The sequence below is a fragment of the Rhea americana genome, unplaced genomic scaffold (genome assembly GCF_003343005.1).
Source record: "Rhea americana isolate MKP2758 unplaced genomic scaffold, rheAme1 scaffold_323, whole genome shotgun sequence".
In the NCBI taxonomy this organism is placed as follows: domain Eukaryota; kingdom Metazoa; phylum Chordata; class Aves; order Rheiformes; family Rheidae; genus Rhea; species Rhea americana.
The window spans coordinates 2,620-27,657 of NW_028186450.1; the positions used below are offsets into that span (position 1 = coordinate 2,620).

At 39.4% G+C, this 25,038-nt stretch overlaps 1 protein-coding gene across 5 annotated transcripts in view; it reads right to left on the minus strand.

Annotated features, from left to right (window-relative positions):
* Positions 1–2,305: 2,305 nt before the first annotated feature.
* The window catches only part of ELP2 (elongator acetyltransferase complex subunit 2), a 70,114-nt gene continuing 47,381 nt past the window's right edge, over positions 2,306–25,038 (minus strand). For 3 of the 5 annotated variants that reach the window (XM_085310676.1, XM_085310677.1, XM_085310673.1), the window contains 12 exons: positions 24,867–24,998; positions 24,202–24,351; positions 16,659–16,847; positions 14,578–14,647; positions 12,320–12,415; positions 12,136–12,193; positions 7,139–7,211; positions 6,473–6,659; positions 4,660–4,781; positions 4,001–4,143; positions 3,581–3,694; positions 2,306–2,591 (listed from right to left, as the gene is read on the minus strand). In XM_085310676.1, coding sequence (XP_085166802.1) covers positions 2,435–2,591; positions 3,581–3,694; positions 4,001–4,143; positions 4,660–4,781; positions 6,473–6,659; positions 7,139–7,211; positions 12,136–12,193; positions 12,320–12,415; positions 14,578–14,647; positions 16,659–16,847; positions 24,202–24,351; positions 24,867–24,998 — 1,491 coding nt within the window. In that variant the 3' untranslated portion in view covers positions 2,306–2,434. Of the gene's footprint in view, positions 2,592–3,580; positions 3,695–4,000; positions 4,144–4,646; positions 4,782–6,472; positions 6,660–7,138; positions 7,212–12,135; positions 12,194–12,319; positions 12,416–14,577; positions 14,648–16,658; positions 16,848–24,201; positions 24,352–24,866; positions 24,999–25,038 lie in introns of those variants that run through there. The other 2 variants (XM_085310674.1, XM_085310678.1) reach the window with 2 other exon arrangements.

A 25,038-nucleotide genomic window follows, 5' to 3' on the forward strand; every position in this document is an offset into this window, starting at 1 on the left:
CACTTAGTCTGACCCCACCCCCGACCCCCATTTTCGACATCCATTCTTGACCCAAAAAGGACCTTCACGCCAACATCGGCACCTGTCCTCCAGGTCATGATCAAATCTCTCGCCGATAATGAGACATACCAAGGTGGACACATGGAACTACTACCCAGTGCTTCCTCATGTCCTACAAAAGTCGACATCGAGACATACCGAGATAATCGCTTGCCTTCCAGCCATGGCATTTTTGAGTCCTACGCAAGCTGAGAATGTTACATACTGAGTTGCATACATGGACATACTGGTGAAGGCTGTCTCGAGTCCTCCACAAGTCCACACAGAGACACACAGACATCAATGTGTGGACGTACGCTCTGACATGTTTTGCATGCATTTTTCATGCTCTTTCACATTCTTTCATGCTTTGCACACTGACACATTTTGCATGCATTTTCATGCTCTTTCACACTTTGCACGCTACTTCATACTTTGCACTGACATGTTTTGCATTTTCATGCTTTCACACTTTTTGCACGTTTCACACTTCGCATGCTCTGATACATTTCGCATGCATTTGCATGGTATAACACTTTATACACCCTTTCACACTTTGTATGCTCTGACACATTTTGCACACATTTTCATGCTCCTCACTTGGCATGCTCTTTGACACTGTGCACGCTTTCGCACTTTGCATGCTCTTGACATGTCCGTCACACTTTTACACTTTGCACACTTTCATATTTTGCATGCATTTTTATACTCTTTCACACTTGGCATGCTCTTTTGCACTTTGTATGCTCTTTCACGCTTTGCACGCCCTTTCACACTTGCCACACTCTGACATGTTTTGCATGCATTTGCACGCTCCTTCACACTTTGAATGCTCTGACCCATTTTGCATGCATTTTCACGCACATTCACGTTTTGCATGCTCTTTCACTCTTTCATACTTTGCATGCTTTTTCACACTTTGCATACTCTGACACATTTTGCACTAATTTTCACACTGACGCATCTTGCACACTCCTTCACACTTTGCACATTGTTTCATATTTTGCATGGATTTGTATGCTTTTTCACACTTTGCATGCTCTGATATGTTTTGCATGCATTTTCACGCTCTTTCACACTTGGCACGCTCTTTCACACTTAGCACACTGACATGTTTTGCATGGATTTTCACGCTCCTTCACACTGACACGTTTTGGATGAGCTCTCACGCTTTGTATGCTCKGACACATTTTGCACACATTTTCATCCTCTGGCATGTTTTGCATGCTCTTTCACAATTTTTATGCTGACACATTTTTCATGCTTTTTCACGGTTTTCATACTAATCACTTTTCGCACACATTTTCATGCTCTGACATGTTTTTTCACAATTTTCATCCTCTGACCCGTTTTGTACAGATTTTCACACACTGACATGTTTTTCATGCTCTGACACATTTTTCAGTTTTCATGCTCTGACATGTTTTGCACACATTTTTGTGCTCTCACACTTTTTCACTGTTTTTTCACAATTCTTCCTCCCCAGGAATAATTATTCCCCAGGGGAAGGACTTGGCATTTCTCCTTGGTGAATTTCATGAGATTCCTCTCTGGTTAGTTCTCCAACCTGTTGAGGTCCCTCTGAATAGCAGCATAAGCATCTGCTGCATCAGGCACTCCTTGCAGTTTAGTATCGTTTTGCAAATAATACAATCAAATGCTTTTCACTATTATAGAGTCATCATGAGATATAACCAAATCCTATGTAACTTAAAACTTGTCTCACAAGTGGTGTCATAGGTTTTTGAGGATTTTCTCTTACTTTTACTGAATTTTGGGGGGAATTTAAATCTTTTCATAGAATAAGTACTTCTCAGTTTTCAAAACTGAACTTTCAATGGTTTTCACCACAAAATAATTTTCAAAAATCTGCTTTAAAAGCATTACAATGAAAGTTCCTGATAGGGGCAGGGAGAGAGAAGATCTGATCTGATGAAGGTGTATTACTGTGTATCAACACACACAAATTTGCCAATCAAAATTCCATTTAGGCATAGCCACCAATTCTTTTCCCCCTAACAGGCTTGCATAAAGTTACTTATCATAAAACACAGGAAAAAAACAAGTACTGGTGTCTTCCCACATACCACTGGAGTCACAGTGAACAAAAACGTCTCACCATCCTTCTCCTGCAGAGCAGAAGTATGTATTTACTACTTCTTCATGCACATTGCTGAGTTCCAGAATATTCACCAGTCAAAACATACAAAATATTTCATATTTCCTGGAACCGCAGAACAAGAAAAGTACTTGACTAATAAAAAAGTTGCTTTAGTAAGTTATATTTCAGATGTCTTTCTTTACACAATAGAAAGATAAGAATTTAAAAATATGGTTAAACAGCTGAAATAAAATTATGTGAATTCATGCTGCTCAGACAGGTCTGTTGTCTCTGCTAAAAAGCAAATCTGTTGACATTGAATATCTTAACACAGCAATCAGCTCCACAACTTGCAAGCTGCAACCACTTGCTATTGTTCTCATCAGAATATCCAGCTCTGCCCTCCTGATGTCTCCAGCATAGACTTTTCACAGCAAGAGCATGACTTTGGCTGGAATAAAAACAAATCCATACATAACAAAACATCAAACAGGTGTGTAAACACGATCACTTATATAATACTCACCTTTCAACATTACTGACACAGAAAATCTGACTTGTGACAACCAGTAGGTATTAAATTCCTAAAATAAGTAGGGTAATTAACACTAAAACCACTTATCTTCCTGCTAATCARTAATTTAAATAGCTAGTGATTTCAAGTTTTACTGTATTAAGTTGCAGGTCTAGTTTCTCAGTTACTGAGATATAACAACTAGATTTCTGGCTTTTAGCCAGAGATTTTTCATCATTTGATGTCTCCTTCAAATTCCCTTCAAGCACATACAGGCAAAAGTTACCATTACCTTTCATTTCTGGTACTACCAATGTGAGGATTTAAGGCAAGCGTCTATGAAAACTGTTCTAAATGAAATATCCAAAATTCCTCTAGGAGAGTTTCTCTAGCTGCCTGCACAGCACCACTGCATTTAACTTGTCATTCATTCCCTTGGTTTTTGCTAGAAGCTGCTGGATGTCCAGATTTGCTGTTATCCAGTTCAAAATGCTTACTGGGCAGTCCTCATTTATTTACTGATGTATTTAGACAGTGACATTTTCACTCACTGATTTTTTACAATTTTTTACAGCTAAAGATAAAACTTTTTTCTTTTGAACAAGAACAACAACAAAGTTCTTTAATCCCCAAAAGGGAGTAACCTGTGAAAACATTTACATAGGATGAAGTATCTTAGGATTTCCCCCCCCAACAAGTCTTCTGTTTTTTTTCTTAGGGAGTGTAAATAACCAATATTTTTATTTCCACGTTTTGCTTAAAGGCAATCATTAAGACTTTCAGGGTTGACCTTTTCCAAAAAGGATGACAAATTATTAATATACAAATAAAACCTGCAAATCATTTTATATTGTAAAACACAATTCCAGAATTATCAGTCTCAAGATGGTGGTTTCCCTGCTTCTAACACCCTTCAAAAGAAATACCTGTTATTCATCTCAACACAGTTGGTCCAATCAGCTAATGCCGGCTCCTGGCCACTCTGCTTCCATGTGTGCAATTTAATCTTCCCACACTCTAAGCCTATTGCAATGATGTATCTGTCAAGAGAGCAACTGCAATAGTTGAAAAGGTCAACGCAAGTAATTTTAGTAAAGTAAGCTAGAAAGAACTAGTGATCAAAACATTTGTATTGCACCTTGCCTTCAAATCAACATTCACTTTGTCACCAAGAAGTACACTGCAATAGGAGTATAGGAAAGAAAAAAGGAGAGTAAACTCAATTAAAGGACGGTCAAAATATTTGACAAGTAAATTTTAAGAGCTACTTAGGCCAAAAAAGCTGACTAAAGTGGAAAAAATACTAATTTCTAACACAGAACTGCATTATGAAAAGACAGTAATACCTTCCATCAGGAGTAAGCACGTGGCTGATACTAACTGCCATAACAGAATCTCCAGCATCCAGCACTGTTGAACAAGGCTTGATTGAAGCCAACATATTCCATTCTGTAGTCCCAGATAAGTCACACTGGCCCCAAATAATAACCTAGTAGAAAAAGAATAACCTAGAAATTTTCACTTGAATCTTTTTGTAAGTGCACTTAATGAAAATGTCAGGAACAACTTAACTAAAACACTCCCAGAGCACAGAACAAAGCTGCTGACCCCTAAATGAGCCCCGAACTTCTCCCTACGGAAGTTCAGTTCTTTAAAAAGTCTGCCTCAGTATATTAAAGATACTGAGGAACACACACAGATTCCATTACAAAATCTAAAAAAAAAAAAAAAAAAGAAAAAAAAACCCTAAGAGACCCCTAAGAATTATGGGACATGTTTGTCATAAGAAGGGAGGGAGTCTACTTGATAGATCACAGTCTCGCACATACATATTCAAGCACTTTACATAGGAAAGTTTCATTGAGTTTTATGAAAATATACACAGTAGGCTTTTTATGTATTTACAGAACCTGTGCCCATGAGAACACAGCATCTGCTAATCTAAAATACATTTAAAAACAATTCTTACTTATTCTAGGCTTTGTTAATTACCTTTGTTAATTACCTTTTTGTCCCGACTGCCAGTAATAAAATACTTGCTATCTGGTGTCCAATCACAAGACCAAATGATTCGATTGTGAACAGCTGTATTTTTGTCAGTGTATGCACAGCAAGAGAAAACTGGCCCTGGAATAAAACATGTATAGGAAGACCCTTGCTTCAATCTCTTCACATACATTTACATATAGTACTCTATGTACCGACTGTAGGAATAGTCCAGCATTATTACAATAATCTTTAAAGAAGTTGGGAATACTTAGCAATGCACAATATTTTTTCAACGCTTACCACATGCTCATAATTATTACTTATTCAAGAACAAACCACTCAGCCTTTACAGCACTGAAACTATGGCAACAGTTTGTTCTTTTACATATACRTGTTTCAAAAGACACAAATGTCAAGCATAGGACATTAAGATTCTACTAAAGCTTTTAATAACGCTACTGGCTTCAAAAGCTTTAGTATAGTGCAACTTTTACTATACTTACATGTATCCCCACAGAACTCCACAAAATTTCCTATTTACTGTTTAAGTTTTCCAGTAAGGCTTTAAGAGCTCAAATCATAATGATCTAATCCTAAAGATTAAACTGTTCCTAAAGAAACAGACTACTGTTTCAATATGCACACAAACTGGCAATATATCTGATTAGCAGATCAACAGATGGGAATGATTTTCCTMGTCAGAAAAAGCTGTCATTTTTGACTGTGGACTTCGAATAACCATTTCTTGGGAAGCCTATACACACAGCTTTGCTTTATATTACTAATGATGCTCTTTGTAGACAGAAAGGTTATTGATGGGCAGATGAAACGAAGATTTATATATTTACTTTGTATCAGAACTCATACTCCTTAACTTGAAACATGATCTGCTGTTTGGTGTTTAACTACTGTGGACAATATACTAGAGTTTTTTTAGAACAGCAGTCAATCATGGATCTATGAAGGTGTGGTCCTGTAATCACAGTATGGTTGAGGTTGGAAGGGACCTTTGGAGATCATCTCATCCAACCTCCCCACTCAAGCAGGGAATAGAAGTCTTAAGGAAAACACTATCAAGCTTAGTAACCTTTTAGCAATCCTGTAGTATTTATAGTGCTATTAAACAATTGGTGCAATGATGATAATTTTCAACATAAGCATCTGTTTTAGCAATTCATTAAAGTGTTCAACAGCAACTCCTTCTTGATTTTACAAGGCTGAAAATTGTAATGAGAAAGTCAGCTGAGCCTTTACTATCTGCTCTTTTTCCGGACAGAGCCAGTCCTGGTCAAATCAACCACTTGTGAAGGATTAAAAAGCTATGCCAAAGATGCAGACTAATCCTCACAGAAGGCTCAAAGTGTCCGTGCCCTGTGAACAGAGAAACAGCAGCTCTATGCAGGACACCACACTAATAATGCAACTTCTCACTTGGTCAGAACACCAAGGTTTGTTTGGCTGAGTATCAGTTTAAAGTACAGACACTACACTCTGACATATATATTTGATTTCAGTAAATCTGAAACAGAATCATGAGCAGAAGAGTTTAATGACAAATGGAAGACTTCATTATATCCCCCATGTAAACAGTATTGAATACATGATTATCAACTTTTCTACTTTTTAATTCACTTTGTGGCTTTTCTATATGCCTTCATTGCACTTAAAGTCACAGGAACCTTAAGTATTATTTTTCTTGAAACATTTAACATTTTAAGGGAAACCATCCCTTAGATATTTTACCAATTCTCTCACAAATATTTTGAGGTCAAAAATACTGAAAAAGTCTAGAAGTCTTCAAATATGCATATCCATTTCACATATCCTACCTGACTCTGATGAGTCTTGTTTCTTCCACAGTGACCAATTTCTGTCTCTAGAAACAGCTAGTAAAAGTTTGTCATTAGGAGAAAATGCCAGCTGAGTAACAGTCAGATTGTGAAAAGACAAACTCTGCAGTTTCTTCCAAGAAGTAGTGCTCCACAAAATAATTGCTGCATGTTCTTTTTTGGAAGCCTGTATTGATGGAACAGTACTAGTGAGAATTAAAGAAAGCAAATTCCCAAAAAATCAAAAGTTCCAACAAGGCATTAAGGGCCTTGTGTGTGTGTTTGTTGTTTTAAAGTTTGCAGTGAAGTTAAGAGTGAGCTTTCCTTTGGGAAGTTTCAAGTTTGTTTCACACATTTTTAATAGCCTCCTATTAATACTGACAATATATCAGTAAGAAAAATGTTTTTTTTTTTTTTATCAATGTTTGTTAGACTTTACAATATAAAATTTTTCTTCCTAATATCTCCAAGTGAATTATATACCCTTTAGGAATACTAAGCTTTGTGTGTTCACTCTCACCTTTGCAAGGCAACTGTCATTTATACAAAATCTTTCATGTTAACTTCAAAACAGAATTCAGCCCGAACTGAATCCTGACTCCTGCTTTATCAATCCTAGGAATCTGACAGCACTTTTCACTAGATGGTGCTGGAATCTTCTCTTACCTTACATGCTGAGGCAATTATAGTGTTTGAATTATTGCAGGCAACACAAAAAACTTCATATCCATGTCCATATCTAAAATAAATTTAACATATCACAGTCATTTTTCTGATACTTATCGTGACTTTTACATTAGTTTCAACCCCTTCACAGAAATGAATTTTTCAGCACTGCTATTGCATAACATGCCAAATAATTCCTAATAATGTTTTGCAGTCAACTTAAACATCTTAAACAACTTAAACATTCTTTAGCATATGGAAACTGTCTACAGAGCAATCTCTCCAGCCTATTCAGGAGTCCTAAAGCATCAACACTGCAAAATCAACAGCAACAGCTCACAAAGCACACTAAGGCAGTATTTAAGATATTCTTAGTTCCTGTAGTTTTAACACCATCAGTAATAAAAATGAAGCCACATACTTGAGGATCACGAAAGAAATACACTACACTCAGCTAAAGGATGCTTGTTCTATGAAATACTGAGAAAACACTGCTGAACTAGAGGACAAGATTCAAGTCAGAAGAGGAAGACAACACTGTAACTTCCAGCTTCTTCCAGAAACACATTCATAATCTCTCTTTACACAAGCTCTGATGGAATTCATGTATTCCAACTGAGATTCAACTTATAAGCAGAAGCACCACACAGACTAACATAAATGACAACTACATAAAATAGATTAACGTAGAAGAAAATTGGAGATGCAGTCTGGAAACAGTGGGAAATTATCAAGCTAAAAGGAACAAACCAACACTCTGGGGAAAGGAAGAAGAGACCCAAMAATTAAATAACAGTAGGGAAGAAAAAGACTGATTTATAGACAAATATTTAATTTTCTGCTCTATGAAAAGCCGTAAGAATTCTAGGATRAAATTTACACCATGGAACTCACATTTCTAGAAAAGTATAGGAATGTTTAAGAAATATCCAAATCCCTATGAACTAAGTTGAATGACCTATAGATGATCTCAGCCTAATTCGGTTAGGCTTTTTTATCTTTCTGTTTTCTTTTCTAGTTCTTTCTTGAACAAAAAGACTGGACAAAAGACCCTGTTTCTAGTCTCATCAAATGCTGATATATCATAATCAGTTTATTTCTACTCATGACCATATACTCATAGATTATATACTATTTCTGTACGAGGAAAAATAAAATAGGCAGCTTGGAAAACATGACATGAGTAACAACATTTATCCATAAAAAACACAACTGGCATGGAAAGGGGTGGATGGGAAATCAAAACTTCCACTGTCTCCTCTCATACAAGAAATTAGCTTGATGGAAGGGATTCTTCACACAGGAGACAGTACACTTGCTAAATTCTTTGTAACAGGGTATCGAGGGAGTTCCAATTTCCAATAGTACATGATAGAGAAAAACAGTGAGTGTGGTTAAAACAAGCCAAAATTCATACCATGAATATACTGGGAAAACATTCAAGGGAACAGTGACAAATACTTTCCCTTTTCTCAAGCTCTCCTCCGGGTGTCTGCTTACACCCAGACTATTCTTCAGGCACAGTATAAATGCAGTCCCCCCCACTACCACAAATTATGCAGTGGAGTCTCCTGCACTGAAGGTAATTGCAAGGTTCAGCAACCCCAGTGTGCAAGGAGTGAGTCTCAGCCTAGGAAAACCATCATCTTAATCATGGTGTCTCCCTAGTCATTCACTGGTTTTGCAGTTGTTTATTTTTCCTTGGATGTTGATTAAGTAACAGAGGTCAGGCTTGTACATAAGCCTGCATAAACAGCATCTCCTATTGCCATTATCTTTATTGGAGACACTGCATTGGGCTAGATGGGCTCTTGGTCTGACCTAACATAAGTCCTGTTTCTGTCAATGTGGAAAAGATGGCATATTAGGTTTCATTTTCATTTAAAGAGAAAGATTGTATTTTAATGACTATTTAGCAAAAGCAAAGCTGTGCGCAGAAGCTGAAAATGACACAACAATTGGAGTCAGGACCTCTGGAAATCCTCAAGTCCAACCTCCCTGCTCAGACAGGTTCTGCTAGAGCAGGTTGCTCAGGACCATATACAGTTGGATTTTGAGGTCTCCAAAGACGGAGACCTCACAGCCTCTTTGGGCAACTTCTTCCAGTATTCAACCAACCTCACAGCGAGGAAGTGTTTTCTTATGCTCAAATGGAATTTCCTGTGTTTTCAGTTAGTATCCATTGCCTCTTGCCCTGTTGCAGGGCACCACTAAGAGGAGTATGGACCAGTCCTCTTTACCTCTCCCCCATCAGATACTGTGTAAACACTGGCAAGCTTCACCCGGGGCTCTCTCTTCTACAGGACAGTCAGCTCTCAGCCTCTCCTCATGAAAGAGCTGCTCCAACTCCTTAATCATCTTTGTGGCCCTTAACCCTAAGCCCTAACCCAACTCCAATCCTAACCTGTAACCCTAACCCCAAACTCTAACCTTAAACTCTAATCCCTGAACTCTGACCCTAACTCTAAACCAAAGCCATAAACCCTAACCCAAAACCCTAATGTAGTCCTCAGGCACCTCTCCTGATCGCCATGACCTTTCAAAGGCGATTGAAAGTGGCCTTGCAAAAAGTCAGCCAGCTCCCTCAGTACTTGCGGGTCTGTCACATCAGGGCCCACGGACTTGTTTGTGTSCAGTTTGCTTAAACCAAATCCTTCTCCACCAATGCAAAGTCCTCCTTTCTCCAGACCTTCTCCTTGATCTCCCTGGGTTTCCTGAGGGCTGATCTTACCAGTAGAGTTTGCTTCAAAGAAGGCATTCAGTATCCTTGTCTTTTCTGTATCCTTTGTCACCAGGATCCCCAGCTTCATTCAGCAGTGGTCCCACATATCCCCTATCTTCCCTGCATCTCTCTTTTGTTACTGATGAATTTAGAGACGCCTTTCTTGTTGTCCTTGAGATAAACCATACTCTCACAAAATGGTCATTTTTACTTTAAAGTTGCAAGATTCTATAAAAATTTCAGTGAGTTCTTTATACTAAAATCTGTTCAACCAAATAGTTATCAAAACCCAACACTAATCATTCACAATTTGGTCTTGACTTGGAGCTGGGAATACACAAATGTCAATGATAAACAAACTACTTTTAGCAAGCCAGTTCCTTGCACTGCTCTCTTGTTCCCATGGCAACATGAAATCTACATTATGTGATTTCATGCTACTACTTTCAAGATTATCCTCAGCAAAAAAAATCTGTAAATCCATGAATGCTTTATGTCTTGTTGTCTTTGCACAGAACCCTGATCATAAGCCATTTTTCTAAAAACAGAGGAAAAGTTGGTCAGATTATTCACCTGAAGGCCATCATAAAATACAATTATTTTAATGAATGAAGAATATAAAAGCTTATAGGCAATACTCCTGAAGCAAAATATCCAAGATAAATGTCTCTCTAGCCTTTTCACTAGCCTTTCAGAAACATCAAAAGACAAAGGGAAAAAATATTTTTGGTCTTGGCTTTTTTCACTGCTTAAAGGTTCCACCACCGAGCTACTTATGTAAGTGGATGCATTGGTAGCCATAGCATGAACTGGAAAATCATTTAACAGTAAGAGTTTGAAATTACAAGATGTTCAGATATGGTCCAATTCCCACTAGCTTGCCTCCTATGAAGCACTTCTGAGCACATAAAAGCAAAAGAGCTTAAAAAGTACTCAAAGAAGATTAACTGCACAGTTGAACAGAAAGATGAGCTCCCTCAAATGAAAACTACTTGCAAACTGTTTTTCCAAATGTTTCATTCCCTCCTCTCCAAAAGAAGTCATAAAAGATGGTAATATATAAAGGTGGAYGAAATCATCAGCAAAGGTTTGACATTCTTCTTGTTTCTGGCTGATGCCATTGTTTTGGGAAATTCAGATAAATGAACTCTCGTGAGCTTGAAAAAATCTGTGTGCGCACTATAGAATCAAGATCAGGAATGAGAACACTGCTCAACAGATTTAAGTGTTCACTTAAATATTCATGAAAGTGTACTTCATGTTCAATAGCCATGAGACAGCTGCATTTAAAAGGCCTGCTCCCTTTCTCCCTTCCAGTTCCTCTCAAGTCCATGGTACTGGCTTTTGCAGTCACGTTAAGTGGTTCAAAGAACTGATCTGATACTACTGAGGTTCTTAGGAAATACATTGGTTACAACCTTAACCTGTAAATTGTTGCGAAGTGAATACTTAAGGTGAATCTCACATAAAAAGGAACAAAACACACAGAATTCTAAAATGCTGTAACCTCATTATTGCCATGACCAGGTAATTCTATCATTTTTGTGATCTGTAACCCACTCTGTCAGCATACCATACTCAAACAGAATCTGTAACCATCTTACTCAATATTCATTACCTTGCCTCTACCACCAGACACATTGTATTTCAGTTCCTGCTTTTATCTATTTCATCTTACAGCTCTGTTCAGTTTTAGGAGAAAGTTCCTTATGAGATGCTTCAGCCTTTACTAGTAGCATTACTTCCATACTAGAAAGACTTGACCTGCAAGTCCGTACTATGAAGAGGAAAGAAGAAGGTCTCTCTGCATGAGGAGTTTTCTGCAATACAGGCAAAGTGTTAAGCAGACACACACAGACTGTAGCATGGAAAAAAAGGCCTATCATATTCCAGAGTACAACCGAATCCATGAAAGTATATAGTAATTCCTTAGAACAGACTTGAAAAGTTACTAATCTCTTGGAACAAGGAAGGAAAAGCAGGGATCTATGCCCTTAACAAACCTTCAAAAAATAATCAGAGCAGAAAAATGCTGGAACATACATATTTCATTGTTACAGCAAGAACCAGTGAGACAGATTATCAACAGAAATCAGTCCTAACTGCTATTTTCTGTAGTGTTTCCTATTTTCATAGATTATTTATTTTACAAGCAATGTGCTGCAAACAAGTTCAAATCAGTTAATAAAACAGAAAGAGTTACAAGACCAGATGTAGCATGTTGTAATAGCTTTCTGGAAACTTTGTAAATTAAAAAAAGAAAAATATAACTTACAGCTTTTGAATTTCAGGCCACAAGGTATTCTGCAGCAAGTGATCCTCTGGGGGAGGTTCTAAAAGACATATGTACAACATGTTCAAATTCGGGGCTAAATAGTCTAAAATCAGCAAAATTCTCTCCAAATTTATATTGACTGAATATCAATTGCTCTTTCATATAATAAAAATGAATCTGATACCTGTAAGGATCAAAGGTTGAAAGTGAATTTCAGGATACTGATTAGAAATGGTATTATATGTTTCTTCATCCTCAGCTGGTTGAACAGCCATATCACCTAATCAAACGAAGGACTTCATTAGCCAGATAGAAAATACTTGATAGGAGGAAAAGCATGATCAACTATTATCCAAGTAAAAACTACCTATTAGTTTCAAATTTTTTTTTCCTTTTATATTTTAAAACACTTAAGGTAAAAAAATCCCAAAAACAATGTATGAACTTCCAAACTTAAGTGACATTCTGCAAATAACAGGTCAAACTTGTTGAAGTTTGCAAATGTAGATAAATTTATGCAAAACTGTCACGTGCTCAGCCATTAACTTTAGACCAAGGTACAAAAATAACTAAAATAACTCAGTTAATTTTTAAGTTAAAATTCAGCTTTATCCTTTGTTTTGAAAGTATTCTTTAAGAAAAAGATACAGAGTTGGGGAAAAGTTACTGTCAAACAGAATCTACCTTTTAGTCAAATGTGTATTTTGAATAAAGCTGTAAGTAAAGAAAAAACAGAAAACAAAAAGTACAGAGAATTCAGCAGAACAGAAAGACTGTCTTCTCATCCATACTGCCTTCTCTTCTCTTGAAAAGAATTAGCAACATTTATTTAACTTAAGACCATTATCTGTGACCATAATTGACCATGAAAGTGTCTCCACAAAGTTAGAAAGGAGTTCTACAGGGCCCCATGTGTGAGGATGGAAGGGCCAACTACTGGATGGACTGTCTACCTAGTTCAAGGAGGTATCCATAGCATACGTGCCTGTGCATGTGTTGGTGTGCACATGGGTGTCTGCACCAGCAGCTGGAGTGGGGCTGCGAGTCTCAGGAGCTCGTATATCCAGATTATAGCAACTGAGGAGACCAGGGGCCCAGGGATCAGCTACTGAATAGACTGCATCTAAACCCAACTGCTGGAAGATCCACATTGTATACACATACGATTTCCTACCAACAGACCTTCAGCCTGATCAGTCAGAGAAGGGAATGAGACAAGGCCACTGGTGCAGTTTATGTGAGTGCTGAATGTTTCTGCCTGTATTGACCCATATGGCTGTCTGTGGATATATGTATATACGTATTGCATACATGTGTTTGTGTGTATGCCTACTAGGAATAAATGCTCAGCTTCACTACTGGCTGGATCTAGAGAAATGCAGCTGCAGCAGCCTCATCTCTATTATGCTAGCGGATTTAGCAATCCCTAACAAAGAATATTATTTAAAGTCTTGTCCTTCAGCACAAACAGAAACACCTAATATGCACATTTTGGAGAGAGATGGGGAGACAGAAGGAACTGCCAAAGTTCAGTCAAGAAACCAACATTTTGGGGCTTGAAGCAAGAACAACTTTCCTCTCTGAGTAAACAGAATTGGATTGAGCACCGTTTATCCTCCCCAAAGGTAATACACTAATTGCAGACCAAGTCTGCCTTCATCAAAAGCTATAGGAAGGAACAGGAACAAGTAGCCAACAGTTTACAGTGTTGACCTGCCAATGATGCAAGAGCCAATTACAAACCGATCAAATGACAGGTTACTTAAGAGATCCAGATAATTTCAGTGAAAGCCAAAAAATCCTCTGTGTTGTAGGTGTAAAATGAAGATAGCCATTAAAGACAACTTGTTGGGTCTGGTATTTCAATTCCAACAAATACTCTAGGCTCTCCCTAATAGGAGGGCAATCTAGCAACGTAACTGATCAAAAAAATGAAATAGTATCACCACACAAACACATACAGTATATATATAAATACTACAGAATTTTTTAAAAAGCTACTAAAACCTCTGAATTTACACTAGCTGAAAGCTAAGTCGGTCATCCATAGATACAGAAAAGCAGAAATGCTTCAGCATATCCACCACTAGTAAGTACAGATACTCAGAAAGAGGTGGAGAAAATGATGTGATTCAAGCATGAGGAAACACTGAAGGTGTTCCAACATATTAGGACTGTAACTTGAAGATAGTGGATATCTTAGCAGCAGAACTGTTCTGATTTTGCCAGTACCAGCAGATCATTTGTGCTTTCAATTTTTTCTTTTTAATGTCATATTCAGGTGCAATCAGACAATAAACATTTCGCACAAATTGGTTTCTAGATTATAAACTTGTGGTCAAGTGTACAATGACAGACCTAACAAAAAGACTTATGGTAAAACAACTATTTTAAAAAGTTCCCAGATGAAGCATCATCACCACTATTTCTTACCACCCATACCTTCAAAGACAGCTTTATTGGACAAACCCAAAGCTGGCACAGTTGCACCTTCTGGAAGGTCAGATGATTGCTGGATTAAAAAATAAAGATAAAAAGCAGTTAGGTATGAATTGTTGTGTAGAACTAGACTACAAATGGCATAATTCATGGAATCTCCATTATAGAGAAGGACTTTGGTAGRAAAAAAGGGAGGGAAGGAGCACTCTGGAAATCTCCCGACATGTCCAGAACATACCCCAGAGAAAACACATCAACCATACTCTTCCAGAAAAAGCCTTTTTAAGGCCTCAATTCTTCAAATCAAGAGTAGTTTCTTTACTGTAAAGCATGTATCCTCATTCCTACCACAATTGTGGCTTTCCACCACAATTGTTTTTTTTTATTCTGATGATTACTTAAGTGCACTGCAGTTTTTAGCACAACTGGCAAATAGTCTGCTCTGAGGTGAAATAAGAAGGATGCATTTTGAAAAGGGGAGAGAAAGTGAGAGTCTGTGCCCACTCTTCCAAAGACAATCCAGTACATAACAGGCATATGTTTGGAGCAGCACAGAGGAAAGATCTACAAACTATTTCCACAAAGGGACTATGGAAAAGACAAAAAATTAGAAGGGGGGCTGGTTGTGCAGAGATGGAAAAGGTTAGATCTAATAGCTATAACATCTCATTCTCAGAGTACCCGAAAAGTTCAAAAACTGCATTACTGAACTGGATTAATAATTTAGATGACAGCTTAAAATTGTCTGTTATTTAAATGCTCATAATTTCATGACAAAATGTATGACACACACATACCAGTCTAAGACCTCTAAAACAAAAACATCTATTTGTTATGAGCCACTGTATAATACAAGTCTATGCATCTGAACTGAATATAATCCTATTCAGTCCTTCTGGAATATAAAATAGTCTTTTTGATTTAAAATACGTTTTTGAGAAAGATGTTTGAGATAAATTATAGAAAAGTTTACATACTTAAAATGGAAAAAAAAAGCATTTACATCCGATAATTTCAACAAAACTATTTAACAGCAGCTGTATCATTAGTGCTTGTAAAGCCTTCCTTTTCAAACAAAGCCACTGTAAAATACTTTGGGATACAGAACAAAAAAATAGCTCTGGAGAGCTAAAAAACTACTTTTTTTAACATAAAAAGTATAATGATATCTGCCAGTATTATAAAAGCATGTTATTTGCACAGTGCCATTAATGCAAATGCTTACAAAGAGTCATGAAATTGAAGCAATAAATAGTAATAAATACATCTTCTTGCTATCAAAAATGAATAGCTCTTCAATTGTTAAATGAAGTGGAACAGCTAATCCTTGTCTGAGAAACTGCACAGAAAACATTGCTTTTGAGCCAGAAAAGCAAAGAATATGCAAGGCACTGTGCCCAGGTAACTATCCTGAAAGACTGCTCTATAAAAAAAGAGAGAAAGGCCGAATTAGACTCTGAAGTGAATGYGAAGCAAACAAAGAATAGTACTTCCGCAGTCTTATTTTTTCACAGAGTAGGAAAGCATACTTATCTACAGTAGCTATAGCTCTAAGAACTGGGACATAAAGGCTTTACAAGGAAATTTATATTGCCAACAGGAAACAAAGTATGAGCAAAGTACATGCTTATAAATATTTATACACAAAAATTAACAGTGCTAAAAGCTTAGTTATTTCAAACCATATAATTAAAAATAACATAACTACACAACAATAATTACATATAGGCAAGACTATTACAACCCTAAAACTAAGGAGAAGCTCATTCCCAGGCTTTGTTTGCTTTCAAATCATTGACTGTGTATGGCAGCTGATTTCTTACAACTTACCAAGATGCTTCGCAATCTCAGAGACCAGGTTTTGTTTTATTTCAAATACAACCTGTTTTATACGATGACACCATAAAAATACACACGAAACAAGACACATGGAAGCTAATAGCAGGGAAAGAAAAAATGAAGTGAAGGTTTCAGAAGTATTAAAGAATTTTCATAGAATTTAATGCAATCTGAAGTTCTCTAAAGTATAAATTTTATTGATGTGGAAGAGGACTGTCTTCATTTAGCATTTTTTTGAAACTTACATGATAGTGTAACATCCTCACTGGAATACCAGTGATACTGCTGAAATTTTCTACAAAATTCTTGGGAGCACGAAAGACTCTAAGCACTTTTTCATCTGCTGCAGATACAAACTGAAACCGGCCAAYCATTGCCAGACAACGTATATCATACCCATGTACTTGAGGCCTTGCAATTTCATGCCAGGTTACCTAAAAAAACAAAGCACAATTCTTAACTAGAGAGGCAGCAAGATTTTGAGAAACAAAACAAAAAAAAGTCATATTTACTTGCTGACTGCATGAACACAAAGTTAATAGCAACCTTCTACTGATGTTCATAAAACTGATGTATACTCACATGTATCAGTTTAATCCCCCTCTTTCACTAAACAATTAATGTTATTATTAAAGATAATCTAGGCAGGGACACAGGTTAAGGTATGTGCTTACTTTTGCTACATGGGCAAATTTTTACTCACTAGGGTTTCTTCATGTTAGACAGTAAGAAACAGGACACAAGTTACTCAAGGAAAAGGAAGATTGTATGCTTTCAAAACAGTAGCTCTGGAAAACTTAAGAGGGTAGTAGTAATTACCTCCATTTTCCAATTGTCTTTCAAGTATGAAAGCACTGTTGTCAGTAATTTTACAGATTCGTGCTTCCCCTCTTTCCCCACTCTTTACATGAGTGATCTTAGCAGAACCATTCTACAGAAACTTTGCAAAAACTGATAGTAATAATACAGAATCCTACAGGAAAACCATTTGAAAAACCTGATGCCTTTAGAAGTGTTTTCTTTCAAATATTACCTTTTTTCTAGTTCCTGAAATATTCATATTCACACTTCAAGTATTAACACAAGAAAATCATAACTAACAATTGACCAAACATTTAATAGACAAGTTTGCTTTATGAACATACTAAGCAAAGAGTACTTGCAAAAAAATACGAGGTTATTTAAATTGCTTTTCTAAAAATCTACTTTGTTCTACACGTGAACAAAATGGCTTCTTCAGGAAAGCTTGCTTTCCAGAAGCATCCTTTTATGAAAAGTTTATTTTTATGAACTGCAACCCTGTCTAACATGCTCTAGGTGACCCTGCTGAGCAGGGAGGTTGGACTAGATGATCTCCAGAGGTCCCTTCCAACCTTACTGATTCTATGATTCTATGATTTGTTACTACTCATCCACGATACCTTCGTTAGAAAAAAACATGGTGTGCATTTTCGACTTAATGGCTAGCAGAATCTTGTTCAGGTTACTTCAGTATTAGATAGCCTAGAAAGTTGCAGTTAGGTTGGAATTTATGTTGTAGTAGGTATTATACAAACATAAGGAAAGGCATTATCTTCACTACTACTAGCCAATACCACGCTAATAAACTTTAWTAATTTTGTATATCAACATTTTGCATAGAACGTGAATGGGATATTTGAGAGACACTATGAAATCTCATGTTTTCACAAGTGCTTGATTTTTTTCCAATAGAAAAGAACACAAAAAAGCAATAAACTCTTCTTACACTTATTGCATGTGTCTTTGTACACTTTATAGCATAACAGCAACACACAAGCAAACAACAACAAAAAAAAAAGCAGAAAGAGGTAGAGTTGCGTAAGTTGTGTGATGAGCTTCTTCCAGAAAAGTCAGCATGCAAGTTTGTGTGACAGATTGAAGCCAGTTGTTACCCCGTATTTCTGATATGTGTACCTAGCATAATATCAGAACTGGGATTTTAAGAAGGATAATTATTTGCATTTAATTCTTCATTCTCTTTTTAAAGATAAAAGACTGAGCAAGTTACTGTATTACTAGCTCTTCATAAACATCTGAATTGTCCTTTGTATCTCGTTAAGACAAACATCAGGTGTCATCCATTGTAATGCTAACCTCAGTAGGGTAAAGTAAGGTATTTTAAAAGCTTATGTTATCTAAGTTCATTTAGAGCAGAACTAATCATCTGAGGCACAAACTCTGAACATGCAGGAACACACCCCTCTAAATCATCCAGCTCCACCTAAACACTTCACCTCATCCCATCTACAGGATATTACAGCTTTCTCCCTGGAAGGAAAGCAAAAGCACGTTTTGATACTTCTTGGATTTTATGCATGGCCAAAYGACTACTCTTTATCAAAATGGAAAAGGGAAGTCCAACAGCTCAGTTCACATCAAACTTTGATATGAAAACTGCCATGACACTGTTAAATCAACTGATTATTAAAAAGTTCTAGACGTAGTAGGAAAGTTGTATAAATAGATCACATAAACCTCAGTTCCTTAGGAAAATAAGCAAAAAATATAGTAAACTATACTATATAACGAGAACTGGTACTTCAGTAGGTTACCTGGTATTGATATCTGTTTGGGGCACTGCTACGTAATAGCTTTGTCCTGAATTTAGTCTCCATATGTTATATACAACATACTATCTTTTCCATAGAGCTATCGCACCATCCAGATTGGAGATTAGGGAAAGAGGCAGGGAAGGAAATTGGAGATGCYCTTCCTACAACACAATGTGAAACTCAGCACTTGAGCTGGGATTGCCACCACCTCAATGTGGCCTGGAAGAAGGAAATCCAGAAACTGATGCCAGATTCACACTCCCAGAAACATGAGACATCTTGTGCTAGCTTACAGTACAGAAGCTTTGCTGAGAGATTTATAACAGCCACCCTTTATCTCCCCCAACTAATAGCACAGTTTGGACAGTGCCTCACGTAACTCCAATCAGTTTAGTTTCTGCTGGTTCCTGAATGGAACGACTACTTTTCTGCCAGAAAAAAAAAGTGTATCCATTGATTAGTAAAATGCATGAACAACTGGGAATTGAACCTTTCACATTCCTGAACAGGGTCTCCCACATCAAAACTTAGTGAGACTAAAAGTTTTGTTCTGGAACACATGAAATTGTTTCGGGAATACCTGTTCCTGAAAAGCTGCATGCACAAGTAAGGTCTAGTGCACCGATGCAGTTCTGTTAAAACAGTCACATTCATAACCAAAATAGTACAAAAAGACAGTGAAACTCTGCTTTAATCAGGCATGTGGAAAGAAAACAGAGAGCACAGCTAACAGAGGCAGCGAACAGACACAGCAGTTTGTGCAGCACTGCCTCGGCTCTGCCTAGAACTTTTGGAGTCCTTGTTGGACATTGTGGTCTGCTGACCCCTGTGGAACAAGAGGACTAGAGGGTGACTCTGCTAATGGTCTTAGTAGTGCCCACTTTCACAAACATGGTTATGACTCGCCACAAAGCACATTCACCTGTAGCTGTTGGAACTGCTAAATCAACTGTGTCGGAAGCTTTGACCCAGCCAAATCCTCTTACAGCAGATGCAGCCCTACAGGTCTCAGGCTGCAGGGAATGCTTGGGGCCTCTCCAGTAGGCCTGGACTGAGAGTCAGCTCTCCTGCAAGAGGTGTGCTGCTGTTGATGATTTGTGTCAAGTCAAGGAGTTGCAGGATGAAGTCAGCAGACTGCAAAGCATCCAACAAAGTGAGCAGGAGATAGGGCATTTCTGGAGACCGTACTGCTTCAGGAGTCCCAATCCCCTGCAGCAGGGGAGTTGCTGGAAGGCTCTGTGCAGAGTGAAATTGTACAGCACAGCACTGGAGAAGAAAGCTGGAAACTAGTTGCTTCTTGTACAAGAAGTAGTAAGGCCCTTAATCCTCCTGTAGACTTGTACTCACAGTCGAACAACTAATTTAGTGCCCTCCAGGATGAGGAGGACCTGGACCTGACTTCAAGGGAAGCAGCTGGGCTGGCAGACCCTGTGCCATGCATAAACACTTGGAAGTGCTGTGGGTGACTCCATGCTGTGGGGGACAGAGGCACCTATCTCCTGACCTGACATCTTGTCTAGAGAGGTTTGCTGCCTGCCAGGGGTGCAGACATGAAATGTCACTGAAAGGCTGCCAAGGCTTGTCTGCACATCAGACTACTAACCCTCTGCTGCTCTTTCATGTGGGTGCTAACGATATGGAGAGCAAACTGGAAACAATCAAACAGGACTTCAGAGCTCTGGGCATGGTGGTCAAGGGTCTGGGAGCCCCGTTGAACTTCTCCTTGGTCCTGCTGATGGGACGAGGATAGACAAATCATCCAAACCAACAACTGACTGTGCCACTGGTGTTGGCAACAGCATTTTGGTTTCTATGATCATGAGACATTGTTTGAACATCAGCAACTGCTGGGGAGAGATGCGATCCCCTTCACTAAGAGGGGCATGCATGTCTCTGCCAACAGGTTGGCCAGCCTGGTAAAGATGGCTTCTAAACTAGGTAGTATAGGGGAAGGGGAGAGTTATAGAGAGAAGGTAGTCACTAAAACACAGCTCAAGTTGGGGGGCTTCCAGCCATGCGCATGCAGCTGGGGATGTGCATTTGGGACATGGCTATGAGGGACCCCATTACACCCTTACCGGGAAACCTGCAGGCACGACCACCTCTCTGAAAAGCCGGTAYACCAATGCATGCAGCATGGGTAACAAACAGGAGGAACTGGAGATCTGCGTGCAGTTGCAGGGCCATGATCTCATTGCAATCACAGAGACGTTGTGGGACAGCACACATGGTTGGAATGCTGTTATGGATGGATTTTGTTTAGGAAAGACAGGCCAGGAAGGCAAGGTGGTGGAGTTGCTCTTTATGTGAGAGAGCAGCTGGAATGCATCGAGCTCTGCCTAGGTGGGGAGAAGGAGGCGGCAGTCGAGAGCTTATGAGTGAAGATCAAAGGGTGGGCTAACATGGGAGACACTGTTGTGGGTGTCTACTACAGGCCACCTGACAAGGAAGAGGATGTCAATGAGGCCTTCTACAGACAGCTGGAAGTAGCCTCATGATCACGGGCCCGGTTCCCATGGGGGACTTCAACCACCCTGATATCTGCTGGAAGAACAACACAGCTAGGCACAAACAGTCCAGAAGGCTCCTGCAGTGGGTTGATGATAACTTCTTGTCACAAATGGTGGAGGAGCCTACGAGGAAGGGTGTCCTGCTGGAACTTGTCCTAACCAACAAAGGAGGACTCATTGGAGATACGAAGGTTTGGGGCAGCCTTGGCYGCAATGACCTTGAGATGGTGGAGTTCAGGATCCTGTGTGGAGGAAGCAAGGCAATAAGCAGGACTGCAACCCTGGACTTCAGGAGAGTGGACTTTGGCCTCTTCAGAAACCTACCTGGAGGATTCCCATGGGTTAAGGCCATAGAAGGAAGAAGGGTGCAAGAGAGCTGGCTAGTATTCAAGCATCACTTCTTCCAAGCTCACGAGTGTTGCATGCCAAGGAGAAAGAGTTCAGCAGAGGGGGCAGGAGACCTGCATGGATGAGCACRGAGCTCTTGGCAAAACTCCAACAGAAGAGGCAAGTACACAGAATGTGGAAGAGGGGACAGGTTACTTGGGAGAATTATAGGAATGCTGTCAGAGTATGTAGAGATGTGTCGAGGAAGGCTATGGCCCATTTGGAATTGAGTCTGGCAAGGGATGTTAAGGACAACAGGAAGGGCTTCTTCAAATACATCAGTAGCAAGAGGAGGACTGGAGAAAATGTGGGCCCACTACAGAGAAGGCAGAATTACTGAATGCCTCCTTTGCTTCAGTCTTTACTGCTAAGGGCAGTCCTCAGGAATCCCAGAGCCAAGGAGACAAGGGAGAAAGTCTGGAGAAAGGACGACTTTCCTTTGGTTGAGGAGGAGAGGATTAGAGATCTTCTGGGCAAGCCTGACATCCACAAATCTGTGGGCCTGGATGGGATGCACCCATGGGTACTGAGGGAGCTGGCAGATGTTGTTGCCAGGCTGCTGTCCATCATCTTTGAAAGGTCCTGGAGAACGGGAGAGGTGCCTGAGGACTGGGAGAAAGCCAAGGTCACTCCAGCCTTCAAAAGGGGCAAGGAGGACAACCCAGGCAATGATAGGCCAGTCAGCCTCAGCTCCCTCCCTGGAAAGGTGATGGAACAGCTCATTCTGGATGTCATCTCCAAGCATATGGAGAAAAAGAAGCTGATCAGGAGGAGTCAGCGTGCATTTGCCAAAGGGAAATCCTGCTTAACCAATCTGATAGCCTTCTATGATGGAATGACTGGCTGGGTAGATGAGGGGTGGGTTAGACCTCAGGAAGTGTGAGTTAGACAAGTGGACTGTGAGATGGCTTGAGAACTGGCTGAAAGGCAGAGCTCAGAGGATTGTCATTAGTGGCACAGAGTCTAGCTGGAGACTTGTGGCTAGCGGAGTCCCCCAGGACTCAGTACTTATTCATCAGTGACCTGGATGAAGGGACAGAGTGCCTCCTCAGCAAGTTTGCTGATGATGCCAAGCTGGGAGGAGTGGCTGACACACCTGAGGGCTGTGCTGCCATTCACAGAGACCTGGACAGTCTGGAGAGCTGGTTGGTGAGGAACCTCATGAGGTTCAACAAGGGCAAGTGCAGAGTCCTGCACTTAGGGAGAAATAACCCCATGTGCCAGTACAGGCTGGGGGCTGACCTGCTGGAAAGCAGCTCTGCAGAGGACCTGGGAATGCTGGTGGATGACAAATTGATTATGAGCCAGCAATGTGCCCTTGTGTCCAGGAAGGCCAATGGTATCCTGGGCGCATTAGGAAGAGTGTTGCCAGCAGGTCAAGGGAGGTGATCCTGCCCCTTTACTCAGCCCTGGTGAGGTCTCATCTGGAGGACTGTGTCCAGTTCTGGGCTGCCCAGTACAAGAGAGACATGGAGTTACTGGAGAGAGTCCAGTGTAGGGCTATGAAGATGATCAAAGGACTGGAGTATCTGCCCTATGAGGAAAGGCTGCGAGAGCTGGGCCTCTTCAGCCTGGGGAAGAGAAGACTGAGGGGGGATCTTATCAATCTGTACAAGTACCTGAAGGGAGGGTGTCAAGAGGATGGGGCTAAACTCTTTTCAGTTGTCCCATGCGACAGGACAAGAGGAAACATGTAAAAACTGAACCACAGGAAGTTCCACCTGAATGAGAGGAAGAACTTCTTTCGTATGAGAGCGACAGAGCACTGGAACAGGTTGCCCAGAGAGGTTGTGGAGTCTCCTTCTCTGGAGATATTCAAAGCCTGCCTTGATGCAACCCTGCCTACCATGCTCTAGGTGACCATTCTTGAGCAGGGAGGTTGGACTAGATGATCTCCAGAGGTCCCTTCTAACCTTACCGATTCTTTCTGTGAAAGAAGAGTATCTTTGTGATTACCTACAGTAGTGCTTAAGAAATCATTGAACAAGGAGAATAGGTGGTTATTAAAACCAGCCATGTGTTCTTTCTGAATTACTGCAGTGTTTGGTTTTTAAGAGCCTGAGAGAATACTAACTGAGTAATCCAGAGGTGAATATAAGCTTAAACAGTCATGCCACATGATTGCTAAAACTCTGCTCATAGTATTCTGCATGTGAAAACAGCAAATATTGAATGACCAAACCAAATATTTATGTATACAATTCTGAACAGATCACAGCTTGGGAAATTTAAAATATGAGTAATATTCAGATATTTTTTTTCCAAACACAAACAGGTAAAGCTTTTCTTACCAAGCTTGCAAAAGTCTTTAAACGTACCTCTGTTTCGTGTTTTGTTTTCCAGGGAGCGAAGAGTCTAGTAGTTTGATCAGAACCAACACTTATAATAAATTCTCCTTCTGGATCCCACTTTACATCTTCTACACTGTTAAAATGTCCTGAAATCACCACCTCTGGAGTCCATTCTTTCTACAAAAATTTAAAAAAAAAATCACCAAAGAAGAATGAAGTCTTCAATTGAGTGACTGGTGTGTTCTAACCAAAATAGAAGTGACAAAGTCCTTATTAGGAAAACAAACAAACAAACAAAAAAAAGGCATTTGAAAACAGCATATTATTAGAAGCCACAGTGGCTAAATGGACACAAGTACTTCTAGAAGTTGATTTATTGCTCAAACCAAGAAGAAACTTGTGTTATTGTTTCATCTGCCATTTCTGAACAAAGCACAACCACAAGGGATTCCGGTCTACTCCGCTGACTGTGGGAACCATAAAGCCAACAGGCTTTAGAGTCTTGGAGATTCCAGCCTCCCTTCTAGGCAGGGGTGAGACTCCAGCAGAATATTACATTCAGAGAAGGTCCATTTCTACCATTTATTTTAAACTGACATGCTATACTTGATATTTGCTATGACCTTTACAACTTATCTCTAGTGACAGGTAAGTGTACTATTTCTTAAGTACAAATAAAAATAACCCCTTACCTTATCAACTGTAGCCTGTTTCCAAAGGTGTAGCGCTCCATGAAAAGCATGTGCAACGATCATTGAACCATCTGGGCTGAATTGGCAGTCAAAAAATCCAAGTGTGTTGCCACCTACTTCACCTATCCGCACCTGAGTTAATGACSAGAAGTAGATTTCGCTTCAAGGGCAT